Source organism: Sprattus sprattus (genome assembly GCF_963457725.1).
Source record: "Sprattus sprattus genome assembly, chromosome: 2".
Classification (NCBI taxonomy): Eukaryota; Metazoa; Chordata; class Actinopteri; order Clupeiformes; family Clupeidae; genus Sprattus; species Sprattus sprattus.
The window spans coordinates 13098140-13116288 of record NC_137921.1 but is presented as its reverse complement, the minus strand read 5'-3'; the positions used below and the strand labels follow the sequence as shown (position 1 = coordinate 13116288).

The following is an 18149-nucleotide window of genomic DNA, read 5'->3' as shown; positions in this document are numbered from 1 at the left end:
GCAAGTGCTACTTCAAATGTATTTCAATCCGTTCTATAATCTGTTTGAAAAAGCGTGCTGTAAATCTGACACGAGTGGATGTAGCGTGTTTTTGAATAACAGAGGATATGTCAACAATTTCTATAACGGAAGAATATCCCTGAAAGAGTTTAACGGGGGGATGGAAGTGAGGATATGGAATCTACAGAGAGGTGATGCCGGTTATTATAGATGCACCGTTCTTGGAAAGACATCCGCCATCGTCTACAAGGACATTTATGTTGAGATTGTTGGTAAGGACATATTCTTGCCATCAGTGCTACTGCTGAAATTGAATAAAATGTAATGAAGTAATGAAAATGTTGAAGGGTAAATTGGTGGCATGATTTTGCCTTTAAAAGCTTTGTTTACTTGCACTGATGTTCGGGCACTGGAGGACCTGTGACCTGACATTTTGGTATAAAAGACGACAACTTAAATGACTAATTGTTCTGTGACTCAGATGAACTTGCTCTGACCACAGCTGGGGCGTCAGTGGTACTGGAGGTAGAGGAGTCGTTTAGTAATTAGAAGGTTGGAAGGTTGCTAGTTTAATTCCCCACTCCTCCTTACCAAGTGTGTGAGTGTCCTTGAGCACGACAGTCCTTGAGCAAGACTGAACCCCTGAAACTGCTCCTGATGTATAGATGCAAACATTCCTTGTAAGTCGCTTTGGATGAAAGCGTCTGCTAAATGTAATGTAACACAGCTGTGAGTGTGTTTGCATGGATGTGTTCCCCATGACCATAGGGATCTTTGTATTCCTCTGCAGACACAGTGGCCCGTCTAAGCCCTCTCCCGCCTACTCACCAACCCTCCAACCAGCTGACAACTGTCACAGCCTTGCCCACCTCTGCTGCACAGACCTCAGCTGCACAGACCTCAGTTGCTCTCTCTGATATTCACGAAAAGCCTCGGTAATCTATCATATCACAAACACAACAATGCAATTTGTAACTATCTCATGAGAAGAAAGCCAATCTCATGTCATACGACAAAATGTTATTCCACTCAGTGTGAAATGCCAACAAAGATTGAATTTTGGATTGGATGTTTAGGACATTTTTTTGTGATTTGCAACCCTACTGAAGTGAGAGCATGGCCCTACATGCAAATACTAATTTCTGTGTCATTTTATTTCTTAGACTCACATGGACGTTGTTGTTGTTAGTGGGAGCAGGATTCAGTTTGATCCTGGGGATTCTCATCTCAGCAGTAATGGCCGTGCTTCACCACAGAAAGAGGGTGAAAGGTACTTCATTTTTGCATATAATGGATCACTGCATCCTATTGATTCTGTCCATTACGGGATTTAGTTATGTACAATCTGAAATTAGGATTAAGCTTGAGTTTGAGGTCTTTAAGATTTTACAGTATAAGCTGTGATTGTTTGCTGACATAAAATAAATCGCCCTTTATTGTGTCTTGGTTTCTGGATTTCTTACATTAAAAGATGTTAATAATGCCATGAGTTTTGAGTGGTAATGTGTGTGTTTCCCTTTTCACAGACAAATATAGAGGAAAGCCATCTGACTCCAAAGATAGCATCCTGTCTGTAAGTAACTATATTTGAATCTTTCCTGTCTGACTCAGGGTCAAGTGACTTGTGTGGAGCTATCATAAATAATACAGACTACAGATTCTCCTTTTGTTTCAATAGTTACATCTTAGTCAGCCTTCCCTTTGTCCCTTAGTACCACTGTTTAGTAAAAATAGTAGAAAGAGTTATTAACTTAACTTATAAAAATACATATACAGTAGACTGGGTGAGACAATGCAGGATGATGACGGTCCTGCAATCCTTCAATGCTTCTGAATGAACCTAATTAGTTTGTATTAAGACTGCTTTCTACCCTCACATTCACACTTTAAAGCACACCAGTGAAGAAGTGGCCCCTATCATCTACACTGTGGTTGACTTCAAGCCTCATGAAGAAACCAGTGAGCTCTATGCAAACGTATGTATGCATAGCCCAAGAACAACCAGGGCCAAATCACCACTGGAGGCCCTGGACACTGTTGAGTATTCCACTGTTGCCATAAGTCTTTGACTGACTCTTTACATTTCGCTAGATGTCATTTAAAGAGGTACATGCTGACTACTGTCCCTCTCTGAAAGATGGCTGTTGTTGTTGATGATGTTATAAGATGTTGAATTTTTTTTTTTTGCTTGAATATTGAACTCTGTGCCATTTCAAGTTATTCAAACCGAAAAGATAAAGAATGTACAGTTTTTTTTTGTCAATTGTTGAAATATATATAAAATCAAACATTGTGTGTTTTTGCACCAGTTGTGTGCGAAGTATGTATACATAAACATGCAGGAACGCTGAATTTGAGTCATTGTTTTTATTTATATATCTTTGTTCACGGTGCACATTTCATCATGCTCACAATCACATAGAGCCAGATAAATGTTTCATTTGACAACTCAATGGTATTTACGCAACTGGAGCGAGACCCACCATATTGTATTGCCTGTCAAAGACAGTGTAAAACTGCCTGATGAAAACGTCACCCAGGATCCAGAGCTGGTCGCCACCTCCGTTGCCGAAGCCAGTGGTACAGCTATTGTATCCCTGTAACAAAGACACACGGTGATCACATGTCAGTGAAAGCTGATATTGACATTTATTCCACCTCTTGCTATAACAAGCTCATTGTTTTGTGTGTCTTATTTGCACCCACCTGAGACACATAGGCAGATGCTGGGATGGTGAAAGCATGTCCGTTGATTGTGAAGGTGACCTCAGGCATGTTCTGGATGTTTCCACAGGACACGGAAGCCTATAAGGAGACACACCCAAGTAAGAGTAGTCCTCTGCTTTTGTGTTTTTTTTCCCCACAGTCTAACAAATTCAATAAAAAACAAATACTTACATCACCATACTGGTCGGTGGTGGCGCCCACCCAGCTGTTCATGTTGCTGATGTCACCGGAGGGTCCAATAATGAGGGAGGTTCCGGTGTCAACAATAGCCTGACACCCACCAGAGCAAGCAACAGTATTTCCATTGATGGTGACACTGTAATGGCGCAACAAGATGAAGTCATATTGGGGAAATAGTTTGATACGTGTCTCGGTGGGTGTGTCTGGGTGTTGGATGGACCTGTACAATACCTGTCCATTGCGATCTGCCAGTAGGACTCTGAGGTGAGAGGAATCCAGCTGAAGCTGCCGGTGTGGTACTGAGAGTCGATCTCACCAAACAGCACCACACTGCCTGTCTGACTGTTCCTGGAGCAATAATGGACAAGAATGGTGGTTCATTTTTGACTGATTTACAGTACTGTGCAAAAGTTTTAGGCTGGTGTGAAAAAATGCTGTAAACTAAGAATGCTTTCAAAAATGGAAGTGTTAACAGTTTATTTTCATCAATTCTTCATAAATTAACAAAATGCAGTGAAGGAACAGAAGAAAATTCTAAATTAAATCAATATTTGGTGTGACCACCCTTTGCCTTCAAAATAGCATCAATTCTTCCAGATACACTTGCACAGTTTTTGAAGGAACTCGGCTGGTAAATTGTTCCAAACATCTTGGAGAACTAACCACAGATCTTCTGTGGATGTAGGCTTCCTAAAATTCTTCTGTCTCTTCATGTAAACCCAGACAGACTCGATGATGTAGAGATCAGGGCTCTGTGGGGGTCATACCATCACTTGCAGGACTTTCTGTTCTTCTTTAAGCTGAAGATAGTTGTTAATGACATTGGCTGTATGTTTGGGGTTATGTTCCTGCTGCAGAATACATTTGGTGCCAATCGTACGCCTCCCTGATGGTATTTCATGATGGATTAGTATCTGCCTGTATTTCTCAGCATTGAGGACACCATTCATCCTGACCAAATTTCCAACTCCACTTGCAGAAATGCAGCCCCAAACTGGAAAGGAACCTCCACCATGCTTCACTGTTGCCTGCAGACTCTCATTATTGTACCTCTCTCCAGCCCTTCGGCGAACAAACTGCCTTCTTCTACAGCCAAATATTTCTAATTTTGACTCATCAGTCCAGAGCACCTTCTGCCATGTTTCTGCACCCCAGTTTCTATGTTTTCGTGCGTAGTTCAGTCACTTGGCCTTGTTTCCTTGTCGGGGTAGAGCTTTTTGGCTGCAACTCTTCCATGAAGACCACTTCTGGTCAGACTTCCCTGGACAGTAAATGTCTGTACCTGGGTACCACTGGTTTCTGCCAGTTCTGAGCTGATGCCACTGCTTGAAATCTTCCGATTTCGAAGGTAAATAAGCTTGATGTGTTTTTCATCAGCTGCATTAAGTTTCCTTGGCTGACCACTGCGTGTACGATCCTCAACGTCTTCTTCAAAAGAGCTTGAACTGCACATTTTGAAACCCCTGTCTGCTTTGAAATCTTTGTCTGGGAGAGACCCTGCTGATGCAGTATAACTACGTTGTGTCTTGTTGCTGTGCTCAGTCTTACCATGTAAATGGATACAAAATAAACATTTATTGTTTACATTTTTCAAAGCATTCTTAGTTCATAGCATTTTTTCACACCTGCCTAAAACTTTTGCACAGTACTGTATGTCTGCAAGAAACACCACCATCTAAACCAACTAAAAAAAAAACATTGATAAAACTATGGGAACGATAGGAAAATGGGACATTTCGTATTTTCAAGGGCTGAACATGGCAGACTCACCCGCTCAGGTAGACGGAGAAGAGGTCCTGGGAGACCAGGCCCTGGCTCATCATGTTGTCGAAGACAGGGGTGGCTCCAGAGGCGGAGAGGGAGGGGAAGGCAAGACCAAGAATACCATCAGCCTGTTGGTACTGCAAGAACGGGGCCTCGGTTTCGCTCAGGCCAAAGATCTGGTTGCTCACACTGACTCCGGCCACCTTGAACGATACATCATCATTTGAATCAAATACAGTGTCACAACACAAGTGGCCCGAACCAGAAACATAAATATGGTAGTGAGGCACTGCTGCCTAATAAAGACTGCCTTATTCAGATAAAATAAATGAGGATATGTTGACATGGGGGCTTGGGGAGAAATACCAATAGATGGACCCATTCTGCTATTCTGGGCTTTCATCGTTCTGACTTTTCAATCAAAACAGGACAGGTGATTCATAATTACCCCGACAGTGTCGTAACCGAGAACACCAGTCATGCTGCCAGTTCCATACTGGATCTGGAGAGTCTGTTGAGTGCTCTTGAAAGAGCTGGAGCTCTGAGGGTTAAACTTCTGGTGGTTATCTGAAAGAGTGTGACATTTTTGTGCCATTTCAGAGAGAGGATGATTGAGCAGTTATTTCTGAAGAGTGTGTTGGACATACTGTGTGTCCTACTGGGGTCACACACAACCCGGTGAGCCATACTCACTGCAAGCAGCGCTGTTGCAGTACACAGAGGGGACCCACAGGTTTGAGGATCCAGTGTCAAAGACAACTGTGAAAGACTGGGGGGGATTACCGATGGTGATGACGCCATAGTAAGCAAGCTAAAATTAAGAAAATTACCAGTTATTAATCAACACGAAATAGTACAACACTTAATTTTGAACATGGTATCAAAATCAGACATAACTAAAGAACTTAAGTTGTTAAAAAAAAAATAATAATTTTTCACATGAAACTCTATGTCAATGTAAAAACCTGAAATAGGAAACGGGGCATATATTAAATAAGCATATCTGAGGCTGAAGGTTAACCAGAATGTTCAGGTTGTCAGACTTAAGAAACAGTTTTGTGTTTAACAAGAAAAATTAAACATTTTCACAAAAACAAACTGTGAATTTGCCGAGGGGAACATAACGATTAAAATCAGCTTCACACAGCCACCACTTTCTACATAAGCTAAGGGGTTTCTATTCCCCCATCAGTTCTTGTGCTGATGGGAACATGTTCTATGTCTAAACATCAATGTGGTAAAGCAATCAAGACAAATAAGCCCAGTGAGGATGTAAAACACTCGCAATGTTTCGTTTCTAAATATGGATCCATCGAGCATTCAGGACAGGCAGTATATTCTTGAGAGGATATGTTCTTTCTTGTCAGCGTTCTTCTGCCTATAATCCTTCACTTACATCAGCATCATTGGTCATGCCCTCAGGTCCATTTTGCTGGAACTTAACGAAGGGCTGGTAAGGGAACTTTTGCCTGTACTCCTCCCAGAGGCCCTTCTCCTTCAGTGCCTCCCGGGCTGTCTTGCCCTTGATCAGAGGCACACTGCAACACACACACACACACACACACACACTCACACACACACACACACACACACACACACACACACACACACACACACACACTCGCACACACACACACACACACAGACACATAGACACACACAAGGAATTGGGTATGATCACACATACAGTATGTGTGACAATCAAGAGGAGGAGACCTATCAGGGGTCCATGAGAGACTCACCGAATGCACTCGGAGAACGCCACCAAGGCAAGGAGAACGATAGCCCACTTCATCATGCTTACTCAGGTGAGGTTGGACCCAGTCAGTGAAGAAACCTGCTCCAAACTCTGCCATTTATATCCTCAAGGAAAGCTTAAGATAAGCCGGCTGATTAGATATAATAGAATCTCAGATACTCCAATGAAACAAAGTCACTAAATGTTCACATGACTTTGAAGTGATCTGATATAATTTCATAATGTGTGTCAATATTGGCAATGGGGGGAGCACCTTTAGTGCTTATACTATGTGGAGATATCATGTTTCAAAGTGAGGGCTTAGGAGCTTATGCTTATTTTTCATTATCATGTATCAATAGATACGTTTCTACATCATTATTTATGGATAACTCAAAACTAATTGTTACCTTAAAGCAATTAAACACAAAATATCTTTGTATGTTTAATTGTGCAATCACAGGTCCCCAAAGTTTATATCACTAATCACTATTTACCAAAAATACATTTGTAGATGTGTGTTTCTTTGCGTCTATTAATCACAGGAAACCAAAATGGCCGCGATGTGTATGTACAGTATATATATATATATTTTTATATATACTATATATTAATATACATTTTATACGTATGATATGATTGCTTGCTAGTTAACATACAGTTGGTTTAAGACACACAGATAACTAAGAGCTACTCTTTTCTATGCAAACAGACTTGCCAATATTTTTTGCCATGTCATTATTTTCCAAGATGGAGATAACAAGTAGGTCCCTATCAGTTGAAAAACAAACTGGTACTACAAGTTGCTCTGAATGGAAGGGTTGGGTCAGGACCACCAATATGCCAAAGCAAATGCCTGGTAGGCGTAAACTTACTTGGCAATAAAAACAATTCTGATTCTGACTCTGATTCATCCATAGGAATTACATTCATCGATGGTATCCATCCAAAGGAATTGTGTTAATTTTAACTTAAATATAAGCATGGCCTCCACGGGCTCAATGACAATAAGAAATTACATCGGACACAGCATCAGGACAGCTCTCTCCCTCTGGCCACCACCCTGTGACTGTAGCTCCTTGTGCATATAGTAAATAAAACACTCAATTCCAGACGATTAATGTAGTTCTGTCTCATAATATCTGGACATTTATGTCTAAATTTACTGCATGAACCCTGGCAAACCCTGTCCTTAGTTTGTTCGTGAGATATGCAGTCAAAGCAGATATGGTCCCCCTTACGAATAGACTTTCATGAGCAAGTAAACACATGGGTCACCTCCAGCTTTCATGTTCACGTATCTATCAACACGCCTGACCAGAGTTTTCCTTAAGAGCCAGCATTTCACACTGTAGGTTGAACTCTTCAAGGGCAGCTTTGTATGGAGCTATAACACAGTGTACTATCATGCCTTTAAATGAGTTGGGATAGAATAATACAGCTGATGTACTGAACATTTCACAAATGTTTGGGAAATGCTTCCTCTCCCTTCCTCTTCCTTTTTCTACCTCTCCTTATCCTTCTTCTAATGCTTTCTCCTCTAGTACTTAACCCGCATTTACAGTAGTTACATTCCTGCACTTTTGTATTTCTTATGTAAAACAGTATTTATTGTCAGACTAGGTCTCTATTACTTGTAGCTTGAATGTTCCTTCCTTTGAAAATCGCTTTGGATAAAGGCATCTGCTAAATGACTAAATGTAAAAGTAAATGTAATTGTAATTGTAAATGTAAATGTTTGTTGACATACTGAGTTGACTGTGTTTTATTTACTGTGTTTGCACTGTATTCTTTCTTAAGGATTCTGTTACATAGATGAGAGTACTCTGAGGATTGTTTATTATATAAACAAACAAAGATTTGAACATAAACATCTTACATTTTAATCCTGACCTTTTACACAGATCAATATATACATCGGACAATTTAAATAATTCTTACACATAATTTATTTGAAAACAAAAGCATAATACATATTAGATAAACAAAGATTATGGATAAAATTGCACAACTACAAGTCTTCTTCAGGAAGTGAATAATTAGAAGCTATATTTATATAATAAATGCTTCATGAAATTAAACATGATTTTTGCTTTGCCGATTCAGATGTTTAATGTGGCAGCTGCACTGTTTTGTGGAAAAAGAAGTGACTAAATGTATGTGTGTGCCAATGAGAAGAGAGGCGGTGCACATGATGGTGGTTTTTCCTCTTCTTTTCCCTCGTGCCTCTCCTTCAAGTAAGTCCACAGCAGTGTTTTGATTTAGTTTTTCCTGTTTCGTCCTTAGTTCATGCTGTCAAAAGTCTAAATTTTTTAAATCGCTGTTACACCTGTACCTGGTCTCTGTAAATCGTGTGCAGACCAGGTGCGGGAGACATGGGCAAGTGTGGTGCAGTCTCTTTCCAGGGAAAGGAACCTGTTCAGAGAAAGGGTGATTTGAATGTTGAATGAACTGTGCCCCCTTGTGGAGTTATACACATCATGTAAAGAAGCTGACAAAAACATTTTCAGATCTTGACATAATCTTGTACAATAATGTTTTTACAGGTCCTGTGGAAACTCATTCAGGTAAAACACTCTACACATATCATTATGTTATACAAAAATAGTTTTCTGACTAGTCAAGCTGACATAAAATCTGATAGCTTTGCCACTATCTCCACTATCTGGCACAACTCCACTTCTTTTGACATTAAGACAGTACCTGATGATAAGGATCCGTATTTGTCTGGATATATCTGAACAATCTTACGTTGTCTGGCTCCAAGTAATACAACTTCACCACAAGTACTGACCCTATCCCTGGTCCCAGTGACAGGGAGAGTGATATAAGATCCATATCTACTGAGGATCAATATTTCCTGCAGTTATCAGCACCTTGTGCCAGAGGAGCATCCTAGCTTCGGCTTGATACAGTATCTAAATTCTGCTTCCCCTTTTGCTGTGAGGAGTAGACTGTCTCTCTGTCAGTGTGTTCTGGGGCGTTGACTGCCATTTATTAAGAAGAAGTTACCAAAGACATCCCTGTAGTCTAATTGGGCTGATTAATTCATCCATTGTTTGACTCATGGACTATATTGCTCATTTTACATTTCCACATAGAAGATTTTAACATCCAGAGTACCTTGAAAGCATTTTAATGCTGACAAAGATTAATGTCTCCTTTCTAGCTAATACGTCCATAATTACATATTGATTAAAATCACAAAAGAAGATGAAGAGGCACAGAAAGAAAACATACATGAAAGCTATTTTAAATAATAGGAATGCGCATCCTCAGGACTGTTTTTCCAAATAGGTGAAGGAGTGGCATTATTCAGTCATTCTTTATATTGAAATATACTTTATAGTCACTCTATATTAAATCAAACATAATTGCTACCTTATGGCTGTAGGGGTGACACTCATCGCCCTCATCACCCCGCGGTGTGCACATGCGCAATCCCCGCAGCCACAGGCTCACAGCGCAGCACAGTCCAAGACCACACTGCATATCTTTATCACATGCCTGACACACACACACACACACACACACAGAGAGAGAGAGAGAGAGAGAGAGAGAGAGAGAGAGAGAGAGAATGACGTCTGACTATATATATATATATATATATATATATATATATATATATATATATATACTGTTGTATGATGACATATCCATCTATCCTGACGTCCCTGCATCAGATCCAAGTAACTGTGGTTGTGTGTGTGTGGGGGGGAAAGTTTCTCAAATGCATGCCAATGGTCAATACACAAAGGAGTTCATAGTTTTGAAATGATTCTTAGTTTCAGGTAGTTTTAGTGTAGTGCACCCAACTGAAATGTATCCCTGAATGCTGAATGATAATGATATGGCGCATCTCAAGAATGACATTGATGTGGCTCAATCTCAAAAACAACAGTTCACATTCTAATTTAGGTGGTCAGGTGATGATGCAACGACTTCTCTGAATAAACTCTATGTAATAGGTTTCCATGATAAACCTCAGTAAAAACTAAGCCAAACTACAATGCATGTGCAAAACAACCCCCCCCCCCCATCCACCGATGCAACTCACCCCTGTGATAACAGCACCTTTGGACCAGTTCAGAGACAGCAGCAGGACCAGCACCATTGATAAAGGCACAAGCTTGGTCATAGCAGCAGACCCAGAAGTTTCTTGCAAAAGAAGATAGAAATGTTGAAAATGTCTCGAAGATGTATCGAAGATGGCACCCAGTCGTCTTCTCCTCCTCTTCTTCTACTTCTTGTTTCTTCTCTTAGGCAAGGCAAGCTTCTGTGACCACTGGAGCGATGGCTCCTTCTTTATGTATCACTAACCTCCTCCCCTCCCTCTTTATGTCTGGACCCTCGTCATCTCTTTTAGTGTGACGCTGTGTGGGGTATAAAGGAGTGTTCCTTAAATGGATGGTATAGCTGTTTAATGCAAGTCTCATGCCAGGCATAGTCTGTATAAGGACATTGGGTATGTCTATTTCGGAAATACTCTTTGACAATGACATATTGATGTACAGTACCACTGTATTTTTGCCAAAGCCTGTTTTCCTGACGAATGTGTACATCAAGACAGTGATGTACATTAGTTGATGTACATTACATTACATCAAGACTAGTTGATGTACATTACCACTGTATCTTTGCCCAAGCCTGTTTTCCTGACAAATGTGGGTTAAGAATTTAGTGCTGGCTTGACGACTCCCATCATGGATTAGTGATCTGCGCATGTGAGTCAGCAGACATATTTTTAAATCCAGAATTAAGTATAACTCAATGACATTGTAGGATAAAAGCATTTTAACACATTGTATTCCATAAATTGTAATACATTTCATTCTCAAATTTGAGAATTTGTTTCATTCTAAAAATGCAATGATAAATCTAACAACAAGAATATTATGCAAAGTCACTTAAAAATGTAAGGTAAGCGGTAATGATTAACTTTTTAAACATACTTTAGCTGAATACTCATGCCCCAGTCCCATTCTTTAAAAGTTTTTGCTTGAAAATATGAGCTATTTAAGTCTCTGTTCAATCAATGTATGAATTACACACATAATTCTCAGCTCCTCCAGCCCTGCACGTGTATATGTCTGAGAGACGAGTCTATTCGTGATGACGAGTACAGAGGTGTCAGACCTGGCCTGTTAGAATGTGATTTAAAAGCCAGAGAAGGTGTGGGAATGCTATAGGTTAGTCAGCAGGGCATTACTTGGCTTATGAGCAGGTGATTCTTCACTGGAATCCTTGTCTGGCCAGGGCACATAATTACATTTCACATTTTGGCCCTGTCAGCACGAATGCCTGGCTGGTCCCCTCTCCTCTGACAGGGAAAGAAATCATTCTGACAGTGGGCGACCAACGGAGAAGAGTAGGAAAAAGGGTCGAGAGCTACCTCAGTGAAAGACACACTGATATGGGCACATATGAAGCTACGTACACCTCGTGTCAGAACCAACAAAACAGGTCCAGTCTACAGACCAGATTGACAGACTACAAAATCCACAGACCACAGGGTGATGATCCAGTTTTCATCCAGGGGTGGTTTATTCTATGGGTTATTCACAAAGTCAGAGTCGAACAAGCGAGCAAAGATTCTGTTAACATTTTTTCAACTGGACCAACACAACTGAGCGATATTTTGGAAGGTGTCAGTAATGCCTCAAAATACATGATGCAATTAGAAATAGAAAATTCCATGATGAACCAGTCCATTTCTCTCATCAGATACTCCCTGCATGCCTGTATAGTATAGTAACCTGTGGGTTTGTCTTTCCAACTGGGAAAAGATAAGAATACCTCCTATAGATACTAACTAACATTTCTGTAGAACAACAGTGGACAAACCTGATGGTGCAGCACGTTCTTACACCTCAGCCATCACCCTGGGCTCCTCTCAGGGTGAAGACAAACAGGGAAATGTTTTCTTGATGGCATCATAGACTGACTGACGCTAAGTGGTCACATAATAACGCAGTCAAGCTTACCACAGGTTTATTAAACGTATACATCACCATATGTATAGGGAGGAATAAGGAGCATAACGACGCATGAGCCATTTAATGTCTTTTCAATAAATGACTCTAGAAAAGCCCTATATCTCAAACCATAGGCATGGAGGTTGTCAATAGCAGGGTTTTATGCTGATTGAATGCGAATTGTAATTTGCATACATATTGTCTTTCAAAGATATGACAACACAGCACAATTGAGAGCTTTGGACAGGCCAAACGTATTTCCCAATCATTTCTTCTATATGCTTTGTACTAATAACAGACTTTAAAATATGCGGCCTTGGCATCATATCTATACAGCTATCCTAGCCTATCCAAGCCTATTTGCCTTTCTACATCTCACTGTTCTTCCTTTTTTGGTCTGTCCTTCTTTAAAACATGAATTGAATGAATGGGTTAGTTAGACTTAAATTCCATAAAACACTTTAATACTTACATATTTTTACGTCGTGCTTTGCTTTAAATTTAATACTCTAAAGTATACTCTTTTGGTTGGGAAAAAAAACCTCGGACAGAGAGAACAGTGCGTCATCCATGGGAGACTGGGAGATGTTCCCTTGTCAGACTCAATTCAAAGTAACACAATAGAGCCGGTTACCATATTATCCCTCTGCGTCAAATCTTCCCTTGGCTCGCCTTGCGCCGATCTCTGATAAGGATTTCCACCTATGGCAAGACAGGATCAGCACCACTCTGCTACACTGAAAAGAATTGCTCTTTTACTAGCACCACTATCAAATCGCAAGGATTGACTCCACTGATATCCACATTCTCACCATCCTCCACAGACCTTTAAAAAGCCTGTGCAAACAATGGCTGAAAATGTGAACTTAACATCCTGAAATAATCAAAAAGGTTACCATAGGGTGCTCAACCAGAGCCTGTGTGAAAGATATTTTCTGGCATTTTAATTTTCTGTCAATTAAAAAGATGTTTTATTTTTTTTTACTTGGCAAACTGAAATGTGGACAAATTCAACCTGAAATGCAAATGATAATCAGGGTAACATAGGCCAACTCTGTTCAGTTTCAACTCTGCTGGATGGATGTCAGAAAATGTAACAGATCCATTAATTTACTGCTGTCTGTGAACATAGGCTATGGCCAAAATTCCAACTGGTGTTTTTTTATACAGTAAATACAAAAGATATATGATGTGTTGTGAATTTTGAATTTAAAATGTTTCAAGTTATATTCTAAGATCAGGCTGTCACGTTTTGCGTTATTATCGTTTTTATGAGTTTTCTAATCAAGGAAATAATGACTTGTTAACTGTCGCTACACTTCTTGTCCCTCGAAATACGACATCGCGTTTTGGTAATTTTTGGGCCTCGTAGGTAGACGTACTAAACTGAGCACATGATCAGCTGGAGGTAGACATTCTGCTCTAAATAGCTTACCAGTTGTTTTATAAGGAACAGAACTTCACCACCAAGGTTTGGCCTTATTATCTTGAGATGGAGTCTACACTTGAACAGCATCTTAACGACACGTAAGTTGTTAGAGGCATATCTTTCTTCCGAAGGACAAAAGGACATGCTCAATTCAGTTATCCCATATATCAACTGGAAAAGCTAGGCTGTGCTAGGTCAGCTTCTTGGTTGAGCTACCTATTTATGGTTGTTGTCACGTTTTCTTTGTCTAGTATGAAAAATCCGGCCATTGTTGGCGTTCTCTGCACCGATGAACAAGGACACAATCTAGGCTGTAAGTATGAGGCTATTTGGCATCTACGGTAACATTGCTTCACGATGATGTCAACATCCCCTATTGCTGTAGGTGCTGTTATTAGCTAGTTTGTTAACTGTGGCTAGGTTACCAGTTAACAAGTGTAGCTATCTGTTTCTACGTGTCACTTTACTTTCTCTGTTTGTTTGCGGATATGTAACTCAATGGATAACGGTATGTGTGAAATCCATAGGCAGAGGATCCTTATCTGATGAGCAGGGCGGTGTGGTCTCTGTTTTGGCACGGCAAGCAGCGACACTCACGAGAGACCCAACAGACCCAACCCCCACTGTGTGCCTTGAATCTGACTCCGGGTAAGATACCTTGTGATTAGTAAAATAATCCATGGTTTGTGTTCTGTAGTCGTTTTTCCACTGACCTGTAGGCATTCCTTAAAGATATGTCGTATTCAGATTGAATTCAGAAAGGATATAAATATGTTTACACCAGTGGCGTAGCCAGAAAAAAAATACTAGGTGTTCCCAAGAAAATACTGGTGTTCCTGTTTTTTTTTCAAATGTATTAACTCCAAAATAATACATTAAGCATGTATTTTAACAGAGAACAAATGCAACCGCTGCAAAACATAAAGGGACGCAGTGCCCAGAGATGAAGAACACATAGAACGTGTGCGCATACTCATGGAGCCATACTATTACGCATACTATTACGCATGGTTAACAAACCCATTTAATTAGTATCTGAACAACACCGCTGCTGGGTTAAGAATGTAACGTATTTGCTGCTATATTTGCGCTGCAACTGAATTCACAGGGCAAGGCGGCGTGGCTCGGCTTTGAATGCATTAATTATCTCATCAGTCCAATTCCTCTGCGAGCTCCTTTTCAAACATGAGCAGTGAGATGCTATTCAGTCTGTCTGTGACCATTGTGGTTCTGATCTTCGACTTAACTCTGTTAACAACCGAGAACAGACGTTCAACAGAGCAACTTGTGACTGGAAGTGTTGCCAATACACGGATTAAGCTGTTAATTCTCGGAAACACATCTTTATTACATGAATCTAACACTTCCATAATGGACGAGAATTGCAGTCCTCCGTCCATTTTCCTTTTGAGCAATTGCTCAAACACATTCAGCTCGGATGTTTCCAACTCAATGCCATAATGCCCGCTTGCCTCGCGCAATGCGTCGAGCTGGTAACGTGCGTCTGGCGCAGGCATGAGGGAAGCAGCGGCCTTCATTATTCCGTAGGAGTCTCGTTGGAAACGGTTGTTCACTGTTTCCTGCACGTTTTATGTCAATGTAAGCTTTGTGTCGGGCCACTGCAGAAGCATGAGCTTTACTTAATTCGTGGTGTATACAGGTCTGACTGAGATGCCCCCAGTCTCTCATTCCTGTGTTTGTGAACCTGTCTGCCTTGTCGTTTCTGCTGAAGTGACGGCATGACTGACAAAACACTGCATCTAATTTAATACTGTACTCCAACCAACTGTATCGGGCATACCACTTGGTAGAAAAATTCCTTTCCTTTCCACTGACCGCTTCGGTGACACGGAAAGCTTGCAGATTGGGCTGGCATGCAGGCTCGTCTACAGAAGAGAGATCTGGGATCCCCGAGCTAGCTGTATTGGGTTCATCTACAGCAGCGTCAGCTGCATAATCTTCTCAGATGGTGTGGGTAGCTGTGGGCTCACTTGGTGGTGTCGTGGGCCTGCTTGTTGAGGGGAGAACATCTTCGATTCTAGAACCTGAGTCCTGTTGGCCCTCAAGCCGTGGCTTTTTAAAATAATTTTGAAGAGAACTCTGTTTCATCGTGGCATATTTTTAAGCACACCATGTCGCACTCGCGAAGCTTGCGTTTACAATCGGTTGCTAGGTGACTTTTTTTTTGGGGGGGTGTTCCAGCTATGAAACTGGGTGTTCCCGGAACCCTTTGGAACACCCGTGGCTCCGCCTATGGTTTACACACGGCCTTAGGTTTGCCAAGAGAGTGTCAATACTTAGGTTAATTATATGTTTAACAGACTGAGATTGTGAGTGCCTAACTGTAGTGACCCTTACATTACTTTATTAAAAGTGCTTGCATTCGGGTTTTTTTTAGTCACACTGTAGTATTTCTTTCTGACCAGAGCCCTCATTCGCCAAACAGCTGTACTCTCCTCATCAAAATAAAGTCTCCTATTCACCTTGGAGGCCTCTGCTCAGTTATAATTCCATCAGCTAACTATCAAATGTATTTGTAACTATCAAATATTTTTTTGTTTGTTTGTAGTCAAACATGCAACAAAGCCACACAGCTTTTCATCATTTTTGTTTTACTTTGTTGTTCGTCTATTGAAGAAACCACAAGAAAATCTAACTTCTCAGTGAATCGACTTATAGTCTGAAAGACAGAACTTTTAGTTGACTAAAAGAATTATTTTTGAAGGACTTTTCAAGTAGAGTCTTTAAGTACATCTTGCATCACCAAACATTAGCCTATTTCAAAGTCAGAAGTGGCCTTAATATATGACATGAAACTATTGTTTGCTATACTATATCAGCCCTGTGTTTATAATTTGTTTTGTCTTTTGTTCACAGAAATATCTTGATACGGTCACATGGAACCATCACAGTAGCTGTTCACAAGATTGCATCATGAAGCAATTGACTCCTGGTTTCCTTATTTATTTACTTTTTCCTGTATTTTCCAGACTGCATTACAGAAGTCACCATAGTCTGGTACATAAGTGCCATCCTAAATTCTTTACACTATGTGGATGACATAGAAGCACACTGGAGAATTTGAATTGTTGTGAAAAATAAAATATTTTTAGCGACTCAACATCAGTATCGCAAATTTAAGAATAATGAGTAGCCTATTGTGTACTATTTGCCATAGGCCGAAGTTTATTTTAAATTAATATACTAATAATGCGCTAAGACCTAAACTGCCGTGGAAGATATTAATTTTACTTTTATGCTTACTTTTATGACGCTTTCTTTTTTCATAATATATTCCCTGTTTGGTCTCATGTGTCTGTTGTTGTTTATTCAGGATTCCTGCTCTTTTGCATAGCTCAGCAAATAAAATGTATTTTAACCAACAATCACAAGATTGGTGATTATTCTTTTGTATATAGCGGGTCTTCCAGAGACATGGTAGTCATTCTTCATGATCTTTTTCCATCCATGAGACTTTTGTGGAAGTTCTGTAGCCTACTGTAGTAATGCATCTGTTCCACTAGAGGGACTACAGTATGATGAAGCTGCTATGAGCAAATGACAGAACGTTTTTTTGCTTTTTCCAATGAGAATGTAAACAGCACCTATTTTTATATATACTTAATCACTATATACTTATGGTAGTTATGTGCTATGTTAATAAGGATGTCTTGGCATTTTTCTAAATCATGGCAGTATAAAAGGCTGTTAAGGTGGATCAAATTTGGAAACAGTCACACAGCCATTAGGCAGCCATTGTGCTTGCTGACCATTCATTTCTTTCCACGTTTGTACACCGGAAGGCCTCAGTTATTATGGGGCTAAAATTTGAAGATACTTGACTTCTGCATGTTTCCACAGCGTGCACATTAAGGTTAGAGGACAGTCTGGATAAACTTTAACTGGAATTGAGATTATTAAACTGACCCGTCATCTGAATGATTCATTATTTTCTCCTTACTTTTCACGCTTCAGTTTACTGTAACTAGCTACTAACTGTTTTCTGTTGTAGTTGCCCAGTAACCCTTGGTCTGCAGTGGACGACTGATATTTAGAAACATGAAAAGTGAGTATAGTGGAGAAAATAGTTTTTGGAGTATTTGCATGATAAACACTTGTAAAATGAGAGAGAGCTTTCCCACTCATTGTGGTTATTTCCTTTGAATAGTATTATTTCTGTGGGGCACGTCTGTTAACGTTTATGATAACAATGTAAGCTTAAGTAAGTAGCCTAACTATGGTTAATATTTAGTCAAATTAATTTTAAATAGCATATGAAAGCATACTCGGAACTGGTTATAGAGTACCAATTGCTCTCATGTCTTGAAACATTCAT

General features: G+C 40.1%; 3 protein-coding genes across 3 annotated transcripts; 2 read left to right on the top strand and 1 right to left on the bottom strand.

Annotated features, from left to right (window-relative positions):
- Positions 1 to 2069, top strand: LOC308380927 (uncharacterized protein; the record flags this gene model as incomplete). The annotated part of the gene is made up of 5 exons (XM_080858392.1): positions 1 to 272; positions 791 to 935; positions 1164 to 1270; positions 1527 to 1573; positions 1893 to 2069. Exons 1-5 carry the CDS (start codon positions 17 to 19, stop codon positions 2067 to 2069), a joined length of 732 nt encoding a protein of 243 aa, XP_080714518.1. The 5' UTR covers positions 1 to 16.
- Positions 2070 to 2459: 390 nt separating this feature from the next.
- On the bottom strand, positions 2460 to 6469 carry LOC308360173 (pepsin A-like; the record flags this gene model as incomplete). Its single annotated transcript, XM_080831959.1, has 9 exons — positions 2460 to 2597; positions 2707 to 2805; positions 2899 to 3043; positions 3139 to 3255; positions 4678 to 4874; positions 5120 to 5238; positions 5365 to 5482; positions 6068 to 6209; positions 6414 to 6469. 9 exons carry the CDS (start codon positions 6467 to 6469, stop codon positions 2460 to 2462), a joined length of 1131 nt encoding a protein of 376 aa, XP_080688085.1.
- A 7308-nt stretch (positions 6470 to 13777) lies between these two features.
- On the top strand, positions 13778 to 17262 carry lamtor5 (late endosomal/lysosomal adaptor, MAPK and MTOR activator 5). The gene is made up of 4 exons (XM_080831757.1): positions 13778 to 13911; positions 14065 to 14126; positions 14341 to 14461; positions 16691 to 17262. The coding sequence occupies exons 1-4, from the start codon at positions 13877 to 13879 to the stop codon at positions 16749 to 16751; spliced, it is 279 nt and encodes a 92-aa protein (XP_080687883.1). The 5' UTR covers positions 13778 to 13876; the 3' UTR covers positions 16752 to 17262.
- The last annotated feature ends 887 nt before the right edge of the window (positions 17263 to 18149 follow it).